Below are 24987 nucleotides of genomic sequence, written 5' to 3' on the forward strand. Positions count from 1 at the left end.
GGAAAAGGGTAACTTTTGGGTCACCCCAAAAGCACAGCAGCATTTCTGTGGCACTCCCAATGTAGCATCATGAGGCGACGTCAGACCTGGACTGAGGCCCATCTGCAGCCCAAGAGGTCTTACTCTCCAAACCGCCAAGACTTGAAGCAGGGACAGACTGGGGATTGGGGGTGGGGGCAGGGGCTGTGACGGGCACAGAGGGGAGCTAGGGACATCTGAAATTTTCTGGTTGGAATGTTATGTTTTGGTAAAGCAGGAAGATGGCCCCATTTGGGGAAATGCCCACTGAGTGTCCAGGGGTGACGGGTATCGTATCTACTGCTCACTCTAGAAACGGACCACTGACTGTGGGTGTAATGGTTGTGGGTGAGCCTGCAGGGAGATAACAGAGGGTCCCACCCGGGCAGAATGGCCTCAGAGCCCCCGAAACCGTACACTTGTTCACTCCATAACATCATTATGTGACATCTGTGATTATATAGATGTAAAATGTGTGTAAAGAAACTGCACCTGGACAGGAATAAAGACGCAGACATAGAGAATGGACTTGAGGACACAGGGAGGGGGAAGGGTAAGCTGGGACGAAGTGAGAGAGTAGCATGGACATGTATACACTACCAAATGTAAAATAGCTAGCTAGTGGGAAGCGGCCGCATAGCCGCTTTGTGACCACCTAGAGGGGTAGGAAAGGGAGGGTGGGAGGGAGACGCAAGAGGGAGGGGATATGGGGATATATGTATAGCTGATTCACTTTGTTATAAAGCAGAAACTAACACACCATTGTAAAGCAACTATACTCCAATAAAGATGTTTTAAAAAAAAAAAGAAAGAAACTGCACCTGTGACTGGCACAGAGGAACCACTTAACGTTTGTTAGCTTCATCTTTAAAATAAGAGCAAATTGTCTTCTAAGTGCAGATGTTGTAGGCATTTCTAAGCCTTCTGATGTTGGGAACAACTGGAACAGTTGTCTCAGGATTTTTGGGTGTGGGGCACAGTGTGGATGCCTAGCTTGACTCTGGCCGCACACCCTCCCAGAGCTGCACAGGCCCCCAGCCTAGAGCTGCTACAGGTGATGCCCCAACCCAGGCCTACAGGTAGATGGGCTCTCCCTCCTCTTCCTACACCCAGCAACTTGGAGTCCGTGTACTGTGTCAAATGACAAAAGCAATATAATTTAGTAACAAGTTTGATGTGCTTTATTCAAATGAAACAATCCATGAATTGGGGAAGTCCAGGGCCTCACAAGCAGGGGAACACTGTTCCCAAGGGAGTTTTATAGACTTGTTAAAGAGCCCAGACAAAAACAAGGGAGGATTGGCTAGGAGATCCCATTTTCTAGGGTATGGTGAGCTCATTAAAGCTGAATTGGAGGACTATGATTGGGGTTAGGTGTTGTCCAGATATGCAGGCTGACTTAGCTTTAGATCTGTGCCGTGGGCCAGGCCTCAGGGGTAACTTCCATCTTATGGGTCCTGATTTACAAATTAACTTTATCAGCTGCCTCTGCCACCATCCACCTAAGTCTGTCCCAATGCCATGATGATTTGAGGATTGGCCACCATCCTTTGTACCCATTCCCGTCTGCACACACCCAATTCCAGCACCTCATATCCCTCACTGGCAGCTCCACTGTTTCCCTGCTTCTCCTGGCAACAAGGGCTCCTTGTGGAACAGCGTGTGTCTGTGTCCTTCCTCACCCTGGATTCTTCTTCATCCACCAGAATCCAGCACAAGTCCTCATGGCCCCACCAATACCTTTGTCCCAGCACCACAGATGGAGCTGCATAGTCAACCACTCCCTCCTCCCTGAGCCTTGCCTGTGGTCCCTGTCCCACACCTGGCCTCCACCTCTGCCATCTTCATGGGCACTTCCACAGACTGACCTGTGTTGGGAGTCCCACATCTTCCTACCCATGCCCACCTCTCCCCAACAGCACAGTAGCTAAAGGGAACAGGGATTCTTTACGGGGCAGGGGCGGGGGAGGCGGGGATGAAAATGTTTTGGAGTTAGAAACTGGTGATGGTTGCACAACCTTGTGAATATACCAAAACTCACTGAATTATACACTTTAAAGGAGTGAATTTTGTTAATGTGAATTATACCTCAATTTAGGGGAAAAAATTACTGAATCAGACAGACATAATCTTTGGGAAAATATTAAAGTCAAGATGAATTAGTATATCTATGGACACTCAAGGGTACATTTAAACTAAAGATTCAAGGTTTCCCATTCATTTAAGTGGGGGTGGTGGGTGAACCAGGATGGTATGACTGATCCGTAACACAAGGCTGGTTTTCTCTAAAGTTCTGTTTAAAATTCTCTTCCCTTTGGACCAGCATCCAGCAGGCATTCCAACAGCAAAGTAGATCTCAGGTAGAAAACTGGGATGAATAACAAATTGGCAACTTTCTCACAGCTACCATTTTTTCTATCATAAACACCAGGAGAGTTCTTGACTGCAAAGTCCAGGCATATGGCAAGCAGCTAAATAAACACCCATTTTGAATCACCGCTTAGGACAAGCTTCCTATGGAAGGCTGACAGGCCCAGTGTGTGCAAAGGACCCGCACCATGCAGCCTGTTCCCAGCCTTCCCAACAACACTGGGAAGCACAGGCCTCCCATTTGCTCCCTTTAGGTACCAGACCTCGACCTTAGTTTCACCAGTGGCAGCATGTGAAGTATCTAAGGTGCTTTCCAGGTCAGGCTGATAACTTTCCAGTCAACTTTTTTTGTGTGAAGCTATTTTTTCATGTTAAATATTCTAAAATATATTGGCCAGATTGCTGCCTTATCAGAGTACATCATCTTAATCCTTTCTTGGTGATTCAGTTGGCTTTTCTGAATGTCAAATATGGTAATATGTAAAACTTTCAATCGCTATTGAAATGTGCTGATCTTATGCTATGACCTTAGGCCCACTTTGCATTTAGAGTTGTATCACTTTTCACAATTTATCTGTCTTCTCCCTTAAAGCCACCTGTACATGTCTCATGTGGATGAGACCCACCCTTTGTATTTCTAACTATCATTGACAGTATCTAGACTGTGCTTTTTGTGTTGCGTCTCTGGGCTACTCTTCAGCCTTTAGTTGCTTTCTTCCTGTCAGCTTTGAATATTTGAGGCCACCAGACAAGTGAATGAAGCTGGATAAACAGGGCAATATTATTAACTTGTATAAAAGGGAACTTTCCACACAAGCCCCTAAAAGCTCTCCAGAAACACATACTAAATGCCTGATCTCTTCCTAACGTTAGTGTTTCTACTTTTGGTTTTTTATTTTATAAACTAAAGGGAGTAAATTTTATTTTTTTTAGAGAAAGTTTCTAATCTAAACCCTCCTTTTGCTCATGAGGAGAAGGCCTAGAGAGGCTGTGAGGTCTGCTTGGAAGCAGACCAAGCCCTTGAGCCTCAGGCTGGAACTGGCCCAGGCCACGTGCTTCCAGCTCAGCCTGGAAGTTACACTGCCACATTCACATGTTCTCCTTTACATTCCTCATACAGCTGTTACTAATTTAGAAGAGCCTGAGGTTTAAAAATCAACCAGCACTCTTTCCATTTAAAAAACTTAGGTATACATTTTCTCATAAAAACTATTTCGCTGAAATTAGAAATCATCTAAGTTTAAACCGGGCCCAACCCAGCCTTTGGTCAGAATGGCTTGGTGTTTGGACGTGTTCTCGCTCCATCAGCATCTTTCTCACACAGGGGTCTGAGAGCACTGGCCTCACACGCTGGCAACAAACCCACTGATATGTGGCTCGCCCTTTAAAAGTTATGACACATCTTTGTCCCCACAAGACCTCATTTGACGGAGCTGATTTTCTTCAGCCCATCAAGTACCTGCATCCTCAGGAAGGTCCCATCCTCTGAAGCAGGCAAGTTCTGCTCACCCACAGTTCCAGCCCTGCCCCTTGTCTTGCAGGAGGAGGGCTTTATCTGACTGGCTGCTAGACCAGACATTTCTCAGAGGAAGCCACACCTCACTTTCCTTCCATGAGGTTTGGGGCGGCCACGATGACTGGGTTTGGGTTTGGATTTGGGACATGGCCAGGCTTACATGTGATTTCAGCATCAGTCCAGGTGTCCGTTTCTACAGCAGGAGCTGTGAGAAGAGGGAAAGAAAATGTGTCTTTCAAAAGCTGACCCTTTTGGAACTTAGAATCTCACTGTGGAGCCTACTTTTAGTCTCTATCATATCACCCCAACCCCGCAATCTGTTCTCACAAGAACAAACAAAAATAAGTTTTCCAAGAATTGAGAAGCTGGGGCCACTCATTACTCTATTTGTTGTGAACATTCTGTTCAGATTCCTGCAAAGCTTTGTTGTTCTTATGACCTACAAGTCAAGTCTAATACTAGAGGTTCCCAGAGCCCGCTACAAATAATAGAAAGAAGCAGACATTTCCAGAACTATTACATTACATGGAGGGAAAAGCCAACCCTACTTTAGAGTTGCAAGCCTAGAAACTCGTGAAATTCGACTTCATTTCCATTTTAGAGAGAATACTTTTGACTCTAAAATGGTACACGATCTCATAATGAAGCTAACTTTTAGCAGAGCATGCTCCCTGAAACCCTATTATCCAGAATAGCCAGACACCATGCCTGGGGGAGACACACAGGTCACTGGGAGAGTCCAGGTGGCCCCGCACTGGCTGTGCAGGAGCCATGTGCCCACAGTTACCAATATGCAGGCTAGGGCCATTCGGCAGCAAGTGTGAGGACAGATGGTGGAAGCATCCACTGTGGTGGGGGCCAACCCACAGGCCTCAGTTTGAAAGGCTTTTAAGGTCAAATGCTAGCACTCTAGAGAAAAACATTTGCTTTACAATGAGAAACCTGGCAGACAGCACCTCACTTCAGTCATCAGGATCAGCATCACCTTGGTGGGTCAGCTGGCCAGCATGCCTGACCAGCCTCCTCAAGCTGTCCAGGTCACAAGACACAGACAAAGGAAGCAGGTCGGCCAAACGCTGTGGGGCCCTGAGTAGACAAGCCAGTGAAATCAGAATGGAGTTGTGTAACCTGTTAACACTGGGCACTTGATGGTGTGGAATCCTGGAGGCTGTGTGTCAGTGGAGATCTAGAACAGGCAGTGCTGATGACCACAGAAGGCAGGAGTGGGGATGGCCATGGCCAGGACGCCATGATGCCTGGATGAGAAAATGGCACACCTGAAAATTAAAGACTTTCAGGGAATGCAAGAGACACCTGAAAAGGGTTTCTTGCTTCTTTTCAGTCACCTGGAACAGCGTCCCTGCGCCCCACAGATTTCTCTAACCGTTTCTTCTCCCCACAGGAAAAGTACCCAGAGGCTGTGCACCTTTCAGAGGGGGCCTCCTCCAGCTGCATGGGCATCAGGAGCCCCAGCCGACCAGGGTGAGTGCACAGGCCCCACCAAGTCCCTCCCCAACACCCAGACGGTTGTTTCCTGTTAAAAATGAGGATTACAAATAGAAAACAAATGTAAACCACCTAACTGACATCTTGAGATATGTCTGTGGAGTCATAACAGATAAGCAGCCGATGGCAGGAGAGCACAAGGGGGACCATGTGGGGACTGTAAACACAGAAGGGGTCTGTAAGGAAAAGGTGCCAGTCTCACTGCTGGGGTCCTTAGGAGGCCAAGGAGGGGAGGCCACGAGGGGTGGAGCTCTATTTTCACCAACTTATTTCAAGAAATGTGGGGAGTCAGCAAGCACTGAGTGAGGGGAGAACTCATCTAGGTCTCCCTCCACCCACCATGGGCACCTTTATGTGCACATGGACAGGATGTGCTTCTGTGACCTGTGCCTAAAGATGTTTTGTTTCCAAGCCTTAAAATGGTGTTGTAGTTATGTAAGCTTCTGGAACTTGCCTTATTCAACATTATTTCCAAAATTCACCTCTGGTGGTGCATGTAGCTGTAGTTCATTCATTTTCAGTGCTTATACTCCATTAGGTGAATATATGTATTTCTGCATTCTTCAGGTCTTGGGCATTTGGGTTATTCATCATTTTCCACTATTTCTAACATTCCTGTTCATGTCTTCTGGCACACAAGTACACAAGCTTCTCTTAGGCATATACCTAGAAGTGAAATTCCTGGGTCATAGGGCAGATTCAGCTATCACTGCCAAATTCTTTTCAAAGTAGTTTATCAATTTATGTTTCCCACCAGTCATTTTTAAGTTATTGCTCTATATCCTGTACTTCACTTGTATGATCACACTAATATGCAGTGGGTACAAAACAGTATCTTACTATGGTCTTAGTTTCCATTTTCCTGTTTGTTCATGATGTTGAACATCTTTTCATGTTTAACTGGCCATACTCTCTCTTCATCTGTGGGTCTTTAAGATCAGGGGAGTCTGAGCATGGCCTTGGGGAAGGGCAGGAACTCCAAGGATGGTTGGGAGGAGAGCAGCACTCCTGCCTGGGTGGGCATTCTCTCCTCTAGAGAGAGAGGCAGGTGCTGCATACAGTTTAGTCTGATTTCAAGAGCACTTAGCAATGCATCTTACCTCTTTCAGGTTTGAACTAGTAATTGTTTGGAGGATACAAATAGATGAAGAAGGGAAGGTTTTGCCAAAGCTGGATCTTCTCACCAAAGTGCCACTGCAAGGTAGGGATGTTCTGGTGATTTCTCACTATGCTCAACACAGACACCTACTTATTTCATCTGGGTTTATATGGCAAGAATCAAAAGTCAAAAATTTCATTAATGTACTTTTTAAATCGGTTTTCAAAATATTTTTGTCCATAATCACTCAAAAAGCACAGGCAAGGGGGATTGCTCCCCCACAGCCCTCCTAGGCTGAGTGTTCAATGTCTCTGCCTCAGGCATTCGGGTTAAGTGCTCTGTTCAAGGTCATGATTCAGTCGTCCTGCCTTCTTCCCATTCAGTGTGGCCAGCAGAGAATGAGGGCATTGTCTCGGTGAAGTTTCTTACCCAGTTGTTTGTTTTCTTTACAGCCCTGGAACTGGACAAGAACGGAGTCATAGAAACTGCTCCTCTCAGCTTCCGAACCCTACTGGGCGTGCTGGGCATTGAAGCCACTCTGGAAAGTCTGATTAAATCACTTCACACAGAGGCAAGCAACTAGTTCCCAAACAAACAGTGAACAACTACACGTAGAAGTAAGATGCTGCACCTGGAGACATGTGATTTTTATTGAATATAAAAATTTGCTCTTTTCCACTTAGAAACCTTACCTCTAGAACATGTTTATGCAGTTATGGCACATTATATATAAGTTGTCAGGACATGAAAAATAAATACAGTTATTTAAATTCAAAATACCAAACAAGTGACACATATAGTGTATTCTTAAAAGTAAACTCAACATCTGAGGAAGTACAGGAGTGGCTGTCTACCCTGGCATGTGGGGAGCCACTGTGCGCCCCCCTTGGTATGAATATGAGGGCAGAGGTGGCCCCAGCCCATCTCAAAGGTCAGCCCTCCTCCTGTCACCCACCACCTAGGGACTCTTGGAGGGCTTGCCAATGCAGCCTCATCTCTTAGACATTCCTCAGAAACCTCTGGGGAGCCACACCACCCTCCTCGCCTCCTGGCTCTGGAAAGCAGCACTTGGAGGCTTTCACAGCACCTCTCAGCAGCAAGTCCTCTGACATTCACTCTTCTTGGTCTTCCACAAAAAAGTAGAGCGGTTAGCATAAAAAAACACAGTAAGACAGCAAATACGGCACTGTCCCTTCACACAGGACCTTAGCACCCCTGGTCCCTCCGCACAGAAGAAACAGTGTTTTCATTAAAGTCCCCCAGAGTCTAAGTGCTGCACTGAACTGAGTTGCCAGTTTAAAGTAGAATGGGTGAAAACATTGTTTCAATCAAATGAAAGCCTCAGAGCAGGGGCCGAGGTGGAGTGTGAGAAGAGCAAAGGGTTGGGTCAAGACCCTCTAGCAGGGGACACTCATCTATCACCTCTTCCCCCCAAGTAGAGGGTGATGGTTTTCAGACAGTCCAGACCAGCCAGGACAGGCAACAGGAGGCTACCCAGCCCACCTCCTTGAGGAGCTGGCGTTCCAGAGCTCTGCACACAGGCAGAGCCAAGCCTCACCCCAGGCCAGCAACAAGGAACCTCAGGCCAAAACAACTCTGGCAGCTGCCTACTTCCACGCACTCTGGAGCCTGCAACTTGCCCACGAGAACGCGGCTCCATGCACATCCCTATGAGTGGAATCTCCAAAGCCCCTGTACCCCAACACACCACATGAATGAGAGATGTGTGTCATTTGAATATGTTTTTGAACCTCTGAGTGTAGAAGTTAAGTAGTAAGTGGTAAATGGTAGTAAGAAGTAAATGATAGGACAGAATTGGAGAATAAATTCTGGAAGAGCTGGCTTGATTCTAATAAGCATAATTCTCAATTTATCACAAAATTCCCCACAAAAATTTACAATCAGCAAAATATTCTCCTTATTTTTTGTGTAGTATTTTCATACAATCCCATGGTTTCACTAATATTATATTACAATAAGCCTTCATTAGTCCCTCAAAATGATGATATAAATAATCTATACAACCTACCATAGAATAAAAAACTGAAGCCAAGATTCCCAACAGTTTTCATAGCAGCTGGGCACACTTTTGGTGACCCCAACAAGAACCCTCTTAGTGCCAGCCAGGAGTCTTGCGGAAGCAGGGCTTTGGGCAGCCCCGACGGGGAGGTGGTCCAGCACCACTCAAGGCCACTATCACCACACATCTTAGTGAAACCCAAGGGAGGAACAGGTATGGGGAAGGAGGGAAAACTCGATGCTGGCTCTGGCAGAAGTAGCTGAGGTTTCCCAAACACCCAAAAATGCCAGGAACACAGAGCTGGCAGGAGCACAGCCACCCCATGACACCCACGCTGGGCACAGCAGCTCAGAGTTGCAGCTCTGCTTCCAGCTCCCACAGCAGCAATTTCAGGTGGGAAAGAACACCTTGTCTCCCCTAAAGTTAAAGATGATAAAATCATTCAGCACAAAAAAAAAGTCAGTGCTCGCATGAGTGGTGTCAACCCCTGCCCTGAGTCCCACGCTCCCTGCTGACCCTGTGCAGAGTGGTGGGTATGGCATCTCCACAGGGACTCCAAGTCCACTGCTCAAAACTGACGTCCATATCAACAACTTACTGCTCTCCACAGCAGGGAACCACTAAACCTGCACTGACACATGGCTTGCATTGGAAAAGTGACCAAGTAACTCAGCTGGAAAAGTTCCAGTAGTATCTGTGTTTTCTTAAAAGTCCGAACTCTAAGGTATATGTGACAATTCAAGTTTTCTGTGTTAGGATTCTGGTGGTAGGAGATCCAAACCTTGTGTCTTATAAGGCTTTTTAGAGATGAGACGTGCGCCCTGGGTGGAAAGGGAGAACTGCCCAGAGGGGCCTCCTGGGACACAGCACACTGCTGGGCTCATGTCCAACATTCCTTGTCCTGGAAGATGTTTTTAGTGCTCTTCCATTCTGTGTCTCCCAGAGGCAGTCCCACCTGAACAGGGGTTGAAAAGCAAAAACATTCACAGCCAAAAGTCACCCAACACAACAGAAACTCTATCATTCAACCTTCACATTCTATGTTCAAGTTTCAAAACCACTACAGGAAAAAAGTTAGACCTTATGGAGAACTAATGTGCAATCTTCGCTTTCCTTGAACCTAGTTGACATCACGGTGGCGTCTTTGGCATGTACAGTCTTTAAATAGTAGTTGACTATCTTGCCATCCAGTTTATACTGATGAGGAATGCTCTCATAGGGCTTGAGGTCAAGATCCAGCACAGACACGGAGAAGGCAAACCTGGATCTCGATGAAGGGACAATGGGCCTTTGATCGGAGCTGGAAGCAAAAGAGCAATTTCAGAATACACAAACCTCCCAAATCCTCTCAACCCAACTCACAAAGAGCACCCATTCTGTGCATCAATATGCATTCCATCTCTGTCTATGCCAACTGTATGCACTAGTGCTAGAAGCTTCTGCAAGAGAGGTACCTACTGTGATACCCGCCAGCACACCAGACAAGAGAGAGTTAATGTGCAGAAAGATGGAAAAGCAATTATGTAGAATACTCGATTGATATTCACCATATCCCAGTAGTATAAATGAATGCTAAGAAAGTTACTTTATCGTGAGCCAAGTATTACAAAACCTAAGAAAATGCAGAAAGTAGATCTGGCTATTCAACAGCCAAATGGATAAAATGTTGAGGACAGACTTCTCTTTTCGTGTCCTTTAGCATGTCTGGTGAGAAACTCTTGCTCCTTTATACTTTTTCACATTTGGAGAGAGAGATCTAGTTTCATGTTTTATTCTCAAATTGTATCTGCAGTGTTCAGTATTTTGTTTCTTAGGGTTTAGTTGTGGTCTTTCTAAATATTGTAATAGTTGTATGCTTATAACAAAATATGAACAATTACTTGTACTTAAAAAACACTTTCAGGCTAATTCTGAATTTTGTACTAAGATTGCTATATATATCACTTAGCTCTCAGGGTGCTTGATACATAGTATGCATCCAAATGATTGGTTAAATACATTATATAAGCTCAGTTTAGCCCAAGAGAAGTATTCAGGAGTCCTGGTTTCTCCATGTGTACTACTCTTCTAGATGTCAAAATTATTAAAAAAACAAAACAAGCAAACAAAATACCAATTTCAAAAGCTCCTGCCTGGGAGAGGGAAGGCAGGTAAAACATTCCTATTTAATGAGCCTAATCAAGGCCTAGACTCTAGCTCAATTCCTGCTCAGAAATACTATTTACAGGAAAAATGAATCCCTGGCTCAGTTGCTGGGGTCTTAGCTACTCCCTCCTGAACAGCAGAGAACATATGTACAAATTAAGGTCTTGCTTCTGAGTCTCAGTCTCAGGGCCGGAAACCCAAGCTCCACACAGCGGGGCTGGGACAGTGAACATCTCTGGCCCTCAACAGGGCTGCACATTTTATAGGATACCTCACGTCACATCAGAACCAACACCCAATAAGATGATGTGAATAAAGAGAGGAGTCCATCACACAGAGGCTGGTGGGAGCACGGCCCAAGAGCCACTGCTGAGGAGAGTCTGACCGTTTGTTGACCTCAAGCTCCCAGTGAGCCCAGGCCTGAGGTTCCTGACACCTGAAATGCTTCTCTGCCCTGGGGATGACACTGGTGACCACATGGCTCAGAAGTTTCTGGACACGTGTCCCCGCTCCTCTCCCACCATGTCGGTTTCTGCCGAGCAGCTGGTCAAGGGTGTCAGGACTCCTGGCCCTCAGCCCCTCACATTTCTGTATCCTGACTGCATCCTTGCTTCAGGAAGGGCAATAGATAATCACATCTGTGTGGTTTTCTCTCATCTAACAACACTGCTTAATCCAAATGGATTCCTGTCACTAACCACTGGGGGCATTTTCTTAGGGGATAATGAGAGTTTTCAACTAAATAGAACAACCTTTTTTTTTTTTTTTAATATTTCAGTTATGCCCTATAAATGTCCCTCCGTGTTTCCTATCAGAAAGTGGACAATTCTGTGCCTGCCAAGAAGCAGGACTCCTGGGAATGTTTAGTTCAAAAGCATCAGAAAAACGGGTGGCTGGCAGCCAGTGACGAGATCATCTTGACCCAGGAACACACATCAGAAGATTGTGAAACATTCTGCAAAACTGTGTGTGGGGTTTGGCACCCTGAAGATCAATGCTGAAGATGCCATCTAATCACTGAGAGAAGATTATCAGGTTCATCCTGAATTCCTAAAAAAGGCAGAGAAGGGACTGAATAATGATGTCCAGGAAAAGATGCTGCAAAGAGGAAGCAGAACAATGGAATGTTGTTTTAAAGGCTTCGAAATGACTATAAAGGTTGGCACATCAGGACCTGGTAAAAGGAGGAAAAATAAGGCCCACAGGAACCTACAGCTTCTTGGGCCTCTGAGCCATGATGGTAGCTTGGGGTTTTCTTTGAGAGAAAGGAATTTGGACCACAGTATCCAAGCCCTTGAGATATTTTCTTAGAAAATAATAGTAAACTTGAGTGAACAAGCTTTTAAAATTATTCTCAATAATGTCTTTTTGACTGTATTACAAACTTCTAAAGAGCAAGAATTAATAATCCCCATGATATCAAGTAGGCCTTGGAAATCGGCCTCTGTTAATAAACATGATCCTACCAGAGCCTCTCTAAATATAGGGACACCAACTCTCTTGCCAATCCACAAAACCCTGCTAGACCAAGGACACACGACACAGTAGCAGGTGCCTCACCTTGCATCCTGCAGACAAGGAGAGAGTGCGATCATGATGGAGCAGTCTTTCGCAGTCATGGCGACCCGGTACTGCTGAACCTGCAGGGGAAGGAGAGGTCAGCTCCACGGCATCGCCACACACACCCTTCCCCACTGGAGAGGTCCAAGAACTGGTCCCAGACCTGGGGGTGGGTTAGGAAGACCCAGTCCCAAAGAGCTCATTAGAGGCCAGTGCTGCCCTCTGACCTCTCACTGCAGGCAGTGTATGGACCCTGATTCCAAAACCTGGGACCTAGGACTTGTCTTCGGCAAGACAATCACAGCCCACCTTGGAAGAAAAAGCAGTAAGTAGCCTCAGCTATTGATGTGCTAGCCACACTGACAGCACTGAGCGTATCACTCTATACCTCAAGATAGCGGCACACAGACACACACCAAGGCCCTGCTGAGAGCAACAAAATGTCCCCAGGTCACATAGCACACTAGAATGTCATGCAGCTTCCATGAATGACACTGCAAACAGAAGGATCACCAACTGTGTGTTAACTCACTTCATCCCCACAGCGACCCCACAGGCAGGCACTGCTAGTGTCCCAGTTTATGGATAAGGAAACAGACATAGAACGACCTGTCCACTCTGCACTGCTAGGCTAGACTTAAACCCAGGTGTTTTGACTCTGAAGTTCGTGCTCTTAACACTGGGCTACAAGCACAAATAGATCTATGTGTAACGCCTGGAGCAACGTCCACTAGGGCTGCTGACTCAAACAACACAGAAATGGTTTGTAGGATCCAACACATAAAGCCATGTGTGCGCTCACATGCGTATCACAGACATACAGGGAAAGAGCCAAAAGACGGTCACCTCTGTGTACAATTTGGGGGCATCTTTCCCCTTTCTTCTTTGAACTTTCATATAACATTTGAATTTTTTAGATTGAATACCTCTCACTTTTACAAAAATAAACTAGTTACAAAAAAGGATGTAGACCTTACACATTATCACTGGCCTCAACATCTGTGTGATGGCAGATCATAACCTCTTGTCTCCCTTTCAGTCGTTCCCCTCCATGTCACACAGCCAGGAGGACTGCCCTAAGACAACATTCAAGCTGTTCATTCCACAAGGCAGGAGTGTGTGGGAAGGAGAGGGAAGCACCCCAAGTGTGGGTTACCTGAGGCCTGCAAAAATCTTTACAGTAGAAGGAAAAAGAAGCTCTTCTCCCAATAGTCTATTCATTTAGCTAAGAAACAAGGTATTTCACAATGTACACAAAAAAATCCAGTCCAAAAGAATTAAAGAGATAAATATTAAAAACGAAATATAAAATATTTATTGTGTCCTAATCTGCAAGACACAAAACATAGAAGCTGTAAAAGAGAGATTTGAATACCTAAAAATTAAAAGCTTTTATTTGATACAGTCATAATCCAAATGTAAAAGACTTGTTAAAGAATAGGAGAAGATATCTGCAACATATAACAATCAACATCAAGAATATATAAAGTGCTACTAGTCACAATACCAAGACATGGAAACAACCTAAATGGCCATCAACAGAAAAATGCATAAAGAAGATATGGTACATATATACAATGGAATGCTACCCAGCCATAAAAAAGAATGAAATAATGCCATTTGCAGCAACATGGGTGCAACCAGAGATTATCATACTAAGTGAAGTAAGTCAGAAAGAGAAAGACAAATACCATATGACATCACTTATATGTGTAATCTAAAATATGACACAAATGATGTATCTATGAAACAGACTCACAGATAGAGAACAGACTTGTGCTTGCCAAGGGGAAGGGGTTTAGGGGAGGGGTGGATTGAGAGTTGAGGATTAGCAGATGCAACTATTATATATAGAATGGATAAACAACAAGGTCCTACTATATAGCACAGGGAACTGTATTCAATATCCTGTGATAAACCTAATGGAAAAGAATATGAAAAAGAATGTATACATATGCATAACTGAATCACTTTGCTGTACAGCAGAAATTAACACAACATTGTAAATCAACTATACTTTAATAAAATAAATTTTAAAAAAGAGAATATATAAAGTGCTAGATCAGTATGTAAAAAGAAAACTACCCAAAAAAGATATGGACCAAATAAATTGACAAAAGAGAAAAAATAGCCAGTAAGTATATGAAAAGATGCTCAACCTTACTACTAATCAAGGAAATGCAAATTATAACAGTGAAAATGTTTGCACTCATTGGATATATATATATATATATATATATATATATATATATATATATATATATATATATATATATATATATATCTGACATAAAATGAAAGAGCTAGACTTTCACTTCAAGCAATGCTGGAGTATATAATTGGAGCCAACCCAACTGCTGAAGTCAAGTAGAAAAAGCTCGACAAAATATCAAAAACATCTGCTTGAAGGCAGAGCTAACAAGACCAGCAAGAATTGCTGGACCAGGGGGAGGACAAAGACATTTGGGGGTTTTTTGCCCAGGGAGTGGGTGACAATTCTGGAAGGTCGGCCAAGAGGCACTTTTAACTAACTTCCAGGGCTTATGGGGACAGTAACTATGGTGAATTCCCGCTCTGGGTTAGTATCCAAAATGTTGCACCTTAAGACTGGGTGAGCCAGAATTCGACAGGCCTTACCAGGAACTGCAACTTTGCTTCAAAGACATCAGTCACCAAAACTGGATTAAGATGACCCCGGCTTGCTAGTGCTTCCCAGGTCCCTGGCAGAAGCAAACCTAAAATTCTCTCTAGAAGAAGATATCATCCTAGGCCTCAAATTATTTCTAAAATAATTATACAAATACAATTTCTGACACACAAGCAAAAATACCCAGGCCCAAAACATGATGCCATGAGAGAAAATCAGCAAAAAAAAAAAACCAAAAATGAACCCAAAAAAACTCCCACGATAGTAGAAAGAGGTACACATGGACTCCAGGTATTGGAGGTACCAAATACACATGCTGCTCTGCTCAAAGAATAAAAGACAAAATTGAGAACTTCAGAGGAGAACTGGCAACTCTAAAAATTAACTGTTTGAAAATTCTAGAACTAAAAAACACAAAATCAACATTAAGAATTCAACAGATAGTTTTAACAGCAGATTAGAAAAAACTGAAGAGACTTGCTAAAGTGGAAGATAGGTCAAAAAAAAAAAAAATCCAGAATGAAGCACAGAAGGGAAAACAGCTGGAAAATATTGAGAAAAGGGCATGAGACATGGAAGATAAAGAGAATATGTTTAATACATATGTAATTGAAGTCTGGAAGAAGAAGAGAGAAAACGGGCAGAAACAAAATTTGAAAAAGTTAAGGCCAAAAACTTTCCAAAACTGAGGAAAGACATCAGGACACAGATTCAAGAACGACGCAAAAAAATCACTTATACATATCATTAAACAAAAACTAAAAATGAATCACCAGCAGACCTACAATAAAGGAAACATTAAAGGGTATTCTTCAGAGAAAAACAAAAAATGATCCCCGATATAAGGTCAGAGATTCAGGACAGAATGAAGAGTAATGCAAGAGCTAAATATGTGGGTAAAAGGACACTGACTGTATAAAACAATAATAATAATAATGTCTTCTTGAGTTTAAAACAATAGAGTACACAGCAGCAATAGCAGTGTAAGTAAGGAGTAGTAGTAAAATGTACTCTAAGAACTCTGCATTGTCCAAGAAGAGAGTAAAGGTAAAAATATTAGACTTTAGTAAAAGACTTTTAATTAGACTTGCTGCAATAGCTAGGATAACCACTAAAAGAAAGTAAAAGACTAAAACCTCTGAGCAAACAGTGGGGAAATGGAATGATAAAAAAATTAATCAACCCAAAAGATAGTAAGAGAGGAGAGAAAAAGAAATCTAAGACAGGGGCAAAAAATTAAGGTTTAAACCCAAGTATAAGTCCAATTAAATTATAAAGACAAATGTCAGAATGGATAGAAAACCAAACCATATTTTAAATACAAAGATTAAAAATAAAAGCATAGAAAAAGATACAGGGTGCAAAAGAATCTAGAGAAGTGACATTAATATCAGACAAAAGAAACTTTAAATAAAAACTATTACCAGAGACATGCTAAATGATGTCTTAAAAATGAAAAATTCAATTCACCAAGAAGATATAACAATTCTAAATTTAAGGCACCTGACAATATAGCCTCAAAATAAATGAGAAGAAACAGACAAATCCATAATTATTATGTAAAGTTTCAAAACATCCTTCTTATGGACCAAGCAGACCATAAAATCAGTAAGGTCACAGGAGATCTGAACAGTACAATTAATTTGACCTAGTGGGCAGATATAAAACACTGCAACTAATAATTTGAGATGCCTTTTCAAGTACACACAGAAGCATTTTCAAAAAAGATGAATCTATAATGCAAATCACAACAAATTTCAAAGGACCAAAAAGCTGTCTCAACAAATTTTAAAGGCCCATATAGAGTATGCTCCCTGACCATAATGCAATTTTGCTAGTAATCAGTACAAAAAAGATAATGAGAATCCCCATGTGTTATTAAATCCCTTCCAAATGCTTCCATGGGTCAAAGAAGAAATCTTAATAGTAATCAGAGTATATTTTAACTGAATGATATTGAAAATAGGCTTGTGGGATGTAGCTATAGCCATGTGTACAGGAAAATATACAGCTTTATACATATTTTAGAAAATAAGAAGGCCAAAACTTAATTAGGTAAGCATTCATATTGGGAAGAAATTATAGAAAGAAAAAATTATCTAGAAAAAAGGAAAAAGGAAATAATCAAGAGCAGAAATTAATGAAATAGAAAATGATCAGTACAAAAGGAACATAAGTTAATTTTTACAAAACTACCAAAACTGATAAACTCCTGGTGGGATGGATTAAGAGAGAGAGAAAACAAATACCATAGATCAGGAATAAAAAGGTGTTATTCAGATCTTATGAAACTTTGAAAGATAATAAAAGAATATTACTAAAACATTATATGTCAAAATTCTGAAAATTTTAGATAAATTTCTAGAAAAATACAACTTATCAAAACTGACAGAAGAAATAGAAAATCTAAAATTGAGGTATTTTAAATTATCCTACAAAGACAACTATGGGCCAAAATGTTTTCACATGTAATTCTACAAAATATTTAAGGAAGAAAAAATGCGAGCCTTACTTCACCTCTTCCAGAGAACAGAAAATGAGCAAACACTCTTCAAATGTTTTAGGAGGCAGGCATACCCCTGATACCAAAACCTAACAAAGACATTACCAAAAACTCGTATCACTCACAAATATATATGCAAAAACCCCTAAACAAAATATTAGCAAACCAAATATCATAAAATATAAAAAGATTATTACATCATTACAAATTGTGTGATTACAGGCATACGTTGTTTTTACTGTGCTTTGCAGATGTGTTTTTTTACAAATTGGTTTGTGGCAACCCTGCATCAAGCAAGTCTATTAGCACCATTTTCCCAACAGCATTTGTTTACTTCATATCTCTCTGTCACATTTTGGTAATTCTCGCAATATTTCAAACTTCATTATATATGTTATGGTGATCTGTAATCAGTGATCTTTGATGTTACAATTGTAATTGGTTTGGGGCACCAGGAACTGGGACCACATAAAATGACAAACAATCCACAAATGTGCATGTTCTGACTGCTCTACCGACTGGCCATTCCCCCCATCTCTCTCCCTTCCTCAGGCCCCCCTATTCCCTTAGGCACAATAATATTGAAATTAGGCCAATTAATAACCCCACAATGGCTTCTAAGTGTTCAAGTGAAAGGAAGAGTCACACATCTCTTTAAATCAAAGGCTGGAAACAATCAAGCTTAGTGAGGAAGGCATGTTGAAAGCTATGACAGGCTGAAAGCTAGACCTCTTGCACCAAACAGCCAAGTTGTGAAAGCAAAGGAAACATTCTTGAAGGAAATTAAGTGCTGCTCCAGTGAACACACAAATGATAAGAAAACAAAACAGCCTATTGCTGGTATAAAGTTTTAGTGGTCTAGATAGAAGATCAAAGCAGTCACATTTCCTTAAGCCAAAGCCTAATCTAGAGCAAGGCCCTAACTCTCTTCAATTCTATTAAGGATGAGAGAGGTAAGGAAGCTACAAAGAAAATTTTGAAGCTACCAGAGGTTGGTTCATGAGGTTTAAGGAAAGAAGTCATCTCCATAACATAAAAGTGCAAAGTGAAGCAAAAAGGGCTGATGTAGAAGCTGCAGCAAGTTATTGAGAAGATACAGCTGAGATAATTAATGAAGGTGGCTACACTAAACAACAGATTTTCCATGTGGACAAAACAGCCTTATATCGGAAGAAGATACCATCTAGGACTTTCATAGCTAGAGAGGAGAAGTCCATGCCTGGCTTCAAAGCTTCAAAGGACAGGCTGACTCTCTTGTTCAGGGCTAATGCCACTAGTGACTTTAAGCTGAAGCCAATGTTCATTTACCATTCCAAAATTCCTAGGGCCCTTAAGAATTATGCTCAGTGTACTCTGCCTATGCTCTATAAATGGAACAACAAAGCCTGGATGACAGCACATCTGTTTACAACATGGTTTACTAAATATTTTAAGCCCACTCTTCAAGACTACTGCTTAGAAAAAAGATTCAAAATGTTACTGCTCGTTGACAATGCACTTCGCCACTCAAGAGCTCTGATGGCGATATACAATGTGATTAACATTGTTTTCATGCCTGCTAACACAACATCCATTCTGTAGCCCATGAATCAAGGACTGATTTCAACTTTTAAGTCTTATTATTTAAGAAATACATTTTCTAAGGCTAAAGCTGCTATAGACAGTGAATTTTTCTGATGGATCTGGGCAAAGTCCATTGAAAACCTTCTGGAAAGGATTCACCATTCTAGATGCCATGAAGAACATTCATGATTCATGAGACGAGGTGAAAAGATCAACATGAACAGTTTGAAAGAAGTTGACTCCAACCCTCATGGATGTCTTTGAGGGTTCAAGGCTTCAGTGGAAGAAGTAACTGTCGATGTGGTGGAAATAGCAAGAGACCTAGAATTAGAAGCGGAGCCCGAAGATGTGACTGAATTGCTGCAATCTTATGAGCAAATTTTACTGGATGAGGACTTGCTTCTTCTGGATGAGCAAAAAGAAAGTGGTTTCTTGAGATGGAATCTACTAGTGAAGATGCTGCTAAGATTGCCGTAATGACAGAGAATTGAGAATATGATGTAAACTTAGTTGATAAAGCAGCAGCAGAGTTTGAGAGGACTGGCTCCAATTTTGAAAGAAGTTCTGCTGTGGGTAAAGTGCTTTCAAAGAGCATTTCATGCTTCAGATACATCATTCATGGAAGGAAGAGTCAACCAATGTGTTAAACTTCGCTGGTGTCTTATTTTAAGAAATTGCCATGGCCACCCCAACCTCCAGCAGCCACCACCCTGACCACTACCCTGATCAGTCATTAGCCATGAACATCAAGGCAAGACCCTCTGCCAGCAAAAAGATTACTTGCTGAAGGCTCAGGTGATGGTCAGCACTTTTTAGCAATGAAGTATTTTTTAATTAAGGTATATACATTTTTTAAGACATAATACTATTGTGCACTTAATATAGTGTAAACATAACTTTGATATGCACTGGGAAACCAAAAAATTCATGTAACTTGCTTTATTAAGATATTTGCTTTATTGTGGTGGTCTGGAACCAAACCCACAATATCTCTGAGGTATACCTGTAATCACATTAACAGAAAATAGGAGAAAAGTCACATGATCTTCTCAACAGAAACAGAAAAAGCATTGAAAAACTCAACACCCACTCCTGATAAAAACTCTTAACAAATCAGGAATAGAAGGGAACTTCCTTAATTTGATAATGGTTATTTATTTTAAAAATAAACCAAGCAACACCCAAGAAAACCTACAGCAAACAATTTACTTAATGGTAAATACTTCCTCTTTGAGAGTGGGAACAAGACTAGAATTCCCATAATCAAAAATTAACTATATGCAGTTAGGCAAAACAAAATAAATAAGTGAAAAGTATAAGGATCAGAAAGAAAAAAATCAAATTCACAAACAATATGATTATATATAATGAAAATCCAACAGAAGCTATAGATTGTTAGAATTAGTGACTTCAACAAGGTTGACAGATAAAGAGGTCAAAGTAGAAAAATCAATTACATTCCTATATATCCACATAGATACCATCTATATCTAAAACCATCAAATATCTAGGAATATATCTAATAAAATATAAGATCTCTCTAAAGAAAATCATTAAATGTTTTATCAGATTTTAAATAACACCTAATAAAAAGAAAATGCCCATGTTGGAAGCCTTAATATTGTATGGATGTCAACTCTTGTCATCATTTTAATGCCAAATCAATCAAAATCCCAAAAGGTCTGTTGTTGCTTTTCCTTGTAGAACTGAACAAAGTTCATTCATTTTAAAAAAAAATTTTTTTAGGTGTATTGAGGTACAATATTATATAAGTTTCAGGTGTACAACACAGTGAGTCACAACTTTTTAAAGTTATACACCATTTATAGCTATTATAAACTATTGGCTATATTCCCTGTGTTGTACAATATACCCTTATAGCTTATTTATTTTATATATAGTAGTTTGTACCTCTTAATCCCCAACCCCTATCTTGCCTCTCCCTCATCCCTCTCCACAGTGATAACCACTCATTTATTCTCTGTATCTGTGAGTCTGTTTCTTTTTTTGAACAAGTTGATTCTAAGATTTATATAGATAAGCAAAAGGTCAAGAAAAGCCAAGGCATTAATTAAAAGAAAGACATTCCTGAAGAAAGTAGAAGGATTTACTCTACTGGGTATCAAGATTCATTCTGACTCTAGAGTGATCAGGACAATTCCTATGATTCTAGGACAACTGCATATGAAAATAAAACCTTACCTCATGCCATACCAAAAATCAATTGCAGAAGGTACCCACCAAATGTGAAAGGCAAAACAATAAAGTTTCTAAAATATCTGTGGGACTTTAAGGTAGAGAAAACATAAAGACTGCTAAAGAAGGAAAAAGATGTAAATTAAAAGACCTTAAAATTATGACCTTCCCTTCTGAAAAGGACTTTATTAAGAGAGTAAAATGGCAAGTGGAAGAAGATATCTGTAGCACACATATCTGACAATGAGCTTCTATCCAGAATACATAAAGAATTCCTTCAAACCAATAAGAAAAAGACAGACAACCATACAAAAAACTGGGCAAGAGACTTAAATAGGTGCCTCATGGAAAAGAAAATATAAATGGCCAATAAACATATGAAAAGGTGTTGAATCTCATTACCACAGTAAGCCACCATTACACACTCACTAAAATGGCTAAAATTAAAAAGACCCACAACCCAGTGGCAGAGAGGGTATGGGGCCTCAGGAAGCCCCTAGTCGAACTTCCCTAGCCTGTTGTAGGGGATATAAACAGGTAAAACTATTTCATAGTACCTACTAAAGCTAAATATGTTCACACCTCTGACCCAGAAATTCCACTCCTAGGAATATACCCAAGAGAAACGTATGTGCATGTACACTAAGAGATCTGTACAAGAATGTTTTGCAGAAACTTTATTTATAAGTCAAAACTGGGAGCAACTCAAATATCCATCAACAGTAGAATGGGTGAATTGTAGCATATCCATTTAAATAGATCACTACAAAGCACTGAAAATATGGAAATGCAGGCAATAACATGAGTAAATCTTATACATGTTATATAGAACATAAAAAAAAACAAGACACGAGATATATGCATGATTCTGTAATAATAAGGGCTTACTATCCACAATATACAGAATCCCTACAACTCAACAATGAAACAAATAACATAATTAAAAAGTGATCAAAGGACCTGAATAGATATTTCTCCAAAGAAAATATACAAATGGGCAATAAGCACATTAAAAAATGCTCTTAGTCTTCATGGAAATACAAATCAAAACCACAATGAGATACCATTTCATACCCACCAGGATGGCTAAAAACAAAAGGGCAGGTAACAAGTGTTGTCAAAGATATGGAGAAACTGGAAACCTGTACACTGCTGGTGGGAATGTAAAATGGTACAGCCATTTGGAAAACAGTCTGGCAGTTCCTGAAACTCCTGAGCTCCCGAGCTCCACTCCTAGGTATACGCCCAAGAAAAGTAAGAATATGTCCACAAAAAAATTTATACACAAATATTTATAGCAACATTATTCATAATAGCCAAAAAGTGAAAACAACCCAAATGCTCATCAAACTGATGAACGGATAAACAAAATACAGTATATCTATACAATGGAATATTATTCAGTCATAAAAAGAAATGAAGTATTGATACCTGCTACAATACACATGAACCTTGCAAATATTATGCTAAAGTGCAAGAAGCCAGTCATAAAGGACCATCTATTGAATGATTCCATTCATATGCACTATCTGGAATAGGCAAATCTATAGAGATAAAAAGTAGATTAGGGGGCTTCCCTGGTGGCACAGTGGTTAAGAATCCGCCTGCCAATGCAGGGGACATGGGTTCTAGCCCTGGTCCAGGAAGATTCCACATGCTGCAAAGCAACTAAGCCCGTGCGCCAAAACTACTGAGCCTGCGCTCTAGAGCCTGCGAGCCACAACTACTGAGCCCACGCACCACAAATACTGAAGCCCACGTGCCTAGAGCCCGTGATCCACAGCAAGAGAAGCCACCACAATGAGAAGCCCGTGCACCACAACAAAGAGAAGCCCACGCACCACAACAAAGAGTAGCCCCCGCTCGCCGCAACTAGAGAAAGCCCGCGCATAGCAACAAAGACCCAATGCAGCCAAAAATAAATAAACTGATTTTTTAAAAAGTAGATTAGTAGTTGCTTAGGGCTGTTGGGGATGAGGAGATAAGGAGATGATGGCTAAAGGGTACAGAATTTTTTTTAGGTGATGAAAATGTTCTAAAATTGACTGTGATGCTGCTTACACATATCTGTGAATATAGTAAAAACCACCAAATTGCATACTTTAAGCAGGTAAATTGTATCATATGTAACATATCACAATAAAACTTTCATAGGAAAAAGAGGAAAGATCTGAGATGTAAGAATGTTAAGCAAAGATATGGGTAAACGTGGTAGATCTAAACAAACACCTGTATAAAATAATACTGTAAATTGCGATTTTTTTTTTTTTAAAAAGAATAAGACAAATAGAGGGCAGGTAACAAGTGCTGTAAAAGATATGGAGAAACTGGACCCCTGTACACTGCTGGTGGGAATGTAAAATGGTACAGCCATTTTGGAAAACAGTCTGGCAGTTCCTAAAAAAGTTAAACATAAGTTACCACTTGACCCAGCAGCTCCACTACTAGGTACACGCCCAAGAAAAGTTATATGACAAAAACTTATATGACAATAACTGCATATAAGTTGGGAGCGATAACTGGAATTAAAGTATCCCAGATGAACTTTTTGGCCAACCCAATATTATGTGTTTGTGTGGCAGGTGTTGGGGTGGGAGTGGGAGTTAAATTATTAATTTTAATCTATAAATATGCATGGTCAAATTGGACAAGTAACCAGAAAAATGACAGTAGCAGAATGTCTAACTTCCAAACCAACAGAGAAAAAAATGAATATAAAAACTAACATGCAAAAGTGAACAGAAGTCAGCAAACTACAGGCCAGGGGCAAAATCCAGCCTGCCACCTGTTTTTGTAAATAAAGGTTTACTAGAACACAGCCATGCTCATTTATATTTGTCTCTGGCTACTTCTGAGATATAATGGCACAGCTGAGGACCTACAACAGAGACCAGATGGCCAAAGCCTAAAGCATTTACTGTCTGCCACCCCTGCCTTTTTTTTTTTTTAATTTAAATACATGTTATTTTATGACAAAATACTTTCCTTTTTTTCCCTCCCCTTTTATATTACAGTTAAAACTATATTACAGTTAAGATGTGTTTAGGTAGGTTATATTATCTATGAATTTCATTTCAAGATAGTAAAGGGGGAGTTACAGTATTTGCTATAGTATTTGCTACAGTATTTGCTAGAAAAAAGTGTTGGATCTGCTAGGACTGAGAACCATCAGTTTAGGGGTCCAGAGATCATGTAAAAGCAGAACTTGGAAAGAAGCCCTAAACACATTTTGTCAACCCCAAACCAGGCACCCTGGATATACCCTCCTCTACCTTCCAGATAAGACTCCTGTGCCTTGCCCATAGCAGTCACCGTATGGGCCCTTGCAGCCCATTCCAAGCCACTGTGCACCAGTATCAGTTTTCTAGATTGGGATGAGAGCTGTGGTGTCTGGCCCTTTATAGAAAAAGTTTGCTGACTCCCATTACAGAATACTAAACAATAGTCAGAAAGCAAGAATTACGCTGGGCTGCAGTTTCCTGAGCTTCGAAATAAATACAATATTCGCACCTCTCTCATTTCATCAGAGGTACAAAGTTCAATTAGATAAAGAGCATTCGTGAAAGAACTTTTAATAGTCTGTGGCCTAGGAATATTCTCAACCTGCTCCCCCAGCTTCAGCTTCGCATCCACCTTCTTCAGATTCCAACTAACAGAACCTAAATCCCTAAAACAAAAAAAGAGGCAGACCCTTATATTCCAACACAGACAGACTTCAAGCCATGTTAGGTTAAATGCAAGCTAGTGAAGAACACATATAATGTGGATAATCCCCCAAATGGTATGAGTGAGTGTGTGTGTGCGTGTTAGTGTGAAGTTCTGAAAAGAAACATACTGTTAACAG

The 24987-nt window shown here is 41.0% G+C and overlaps 2 protein-coding genes across 5 annotated transcripts in view; one reads left to right on the top strand and one right to left on the bottom strand.

Moving 5' to 3' along the window:
• The window catches only part of CENPP (centromere protein P), a 238686-nt gene extending 231491 nt beyond the window's left edge, over positions 1-7195 (top strand). For both annotated transcript variants that reach the window (XM_061200616.1, XM_061200617.1), the window contains 3 exons: positions 5307-5386; positions 6520-6611; positions 6962-7195. In XM_061200616.1, coding sequence (XP_061056599.1) covers positions 5307-5386; positions 6520-6611; positions 6962-7092 — 303 coding nt within the window. In that variant the 3' untranslated portion in view covers positions 7093-7195. The remainder of the gene's footprint in view (positions 1-5306; positions 5387-6519; positions 6612-6961) is intronic.
• Positions 4081-24987, bottom strand: part of IPPK (inositol-pentakisphosphate 2-kinase) — a 55182-nt gene continuing 34275 nt past the window's right edge. The window contains exons 12-14 of one of the 3 annotated variants that reach the window (XM_061200614.1): positions 12235-12314; positions 9610-9829; positions 8420-9484 (exon numbers count right to left, since the gene is read on the bottom strand). In XM_061200614.1, coding sequence (XP_061056597.1) covers positions 9410-9484; positions 9610-9829; positions 12235-12314 — 375 coding nt within the window. In that variant the 3' untranslated portion in view covers positions 8420-9409. Of the gene's footprint in view, positions 4110-8419; positions 9830-12234; positions 12315-24987 lie in introns of those variants that run through there. The other 2 variants (XM_061200613.1, XM_061200615.1) reach the window with 2 other exon arrangements.

The sequence above is a fragment of the Eubalaena glacialis genome, chromosome 9 (genome assembly GCF_028564815.1).
Source record: "Eubalaena glacialis isolate mEubGla1 chromosome 9, mEubGla1.1.hap2.+ XY, whole genome shotgun sequence".
Lineage (NCBI taxonomy): Eukaryota > Metazoa > Chordata > Mammalia > Artiodactyla > Balaenidae > Eubalaena > Eubalaena glacialis.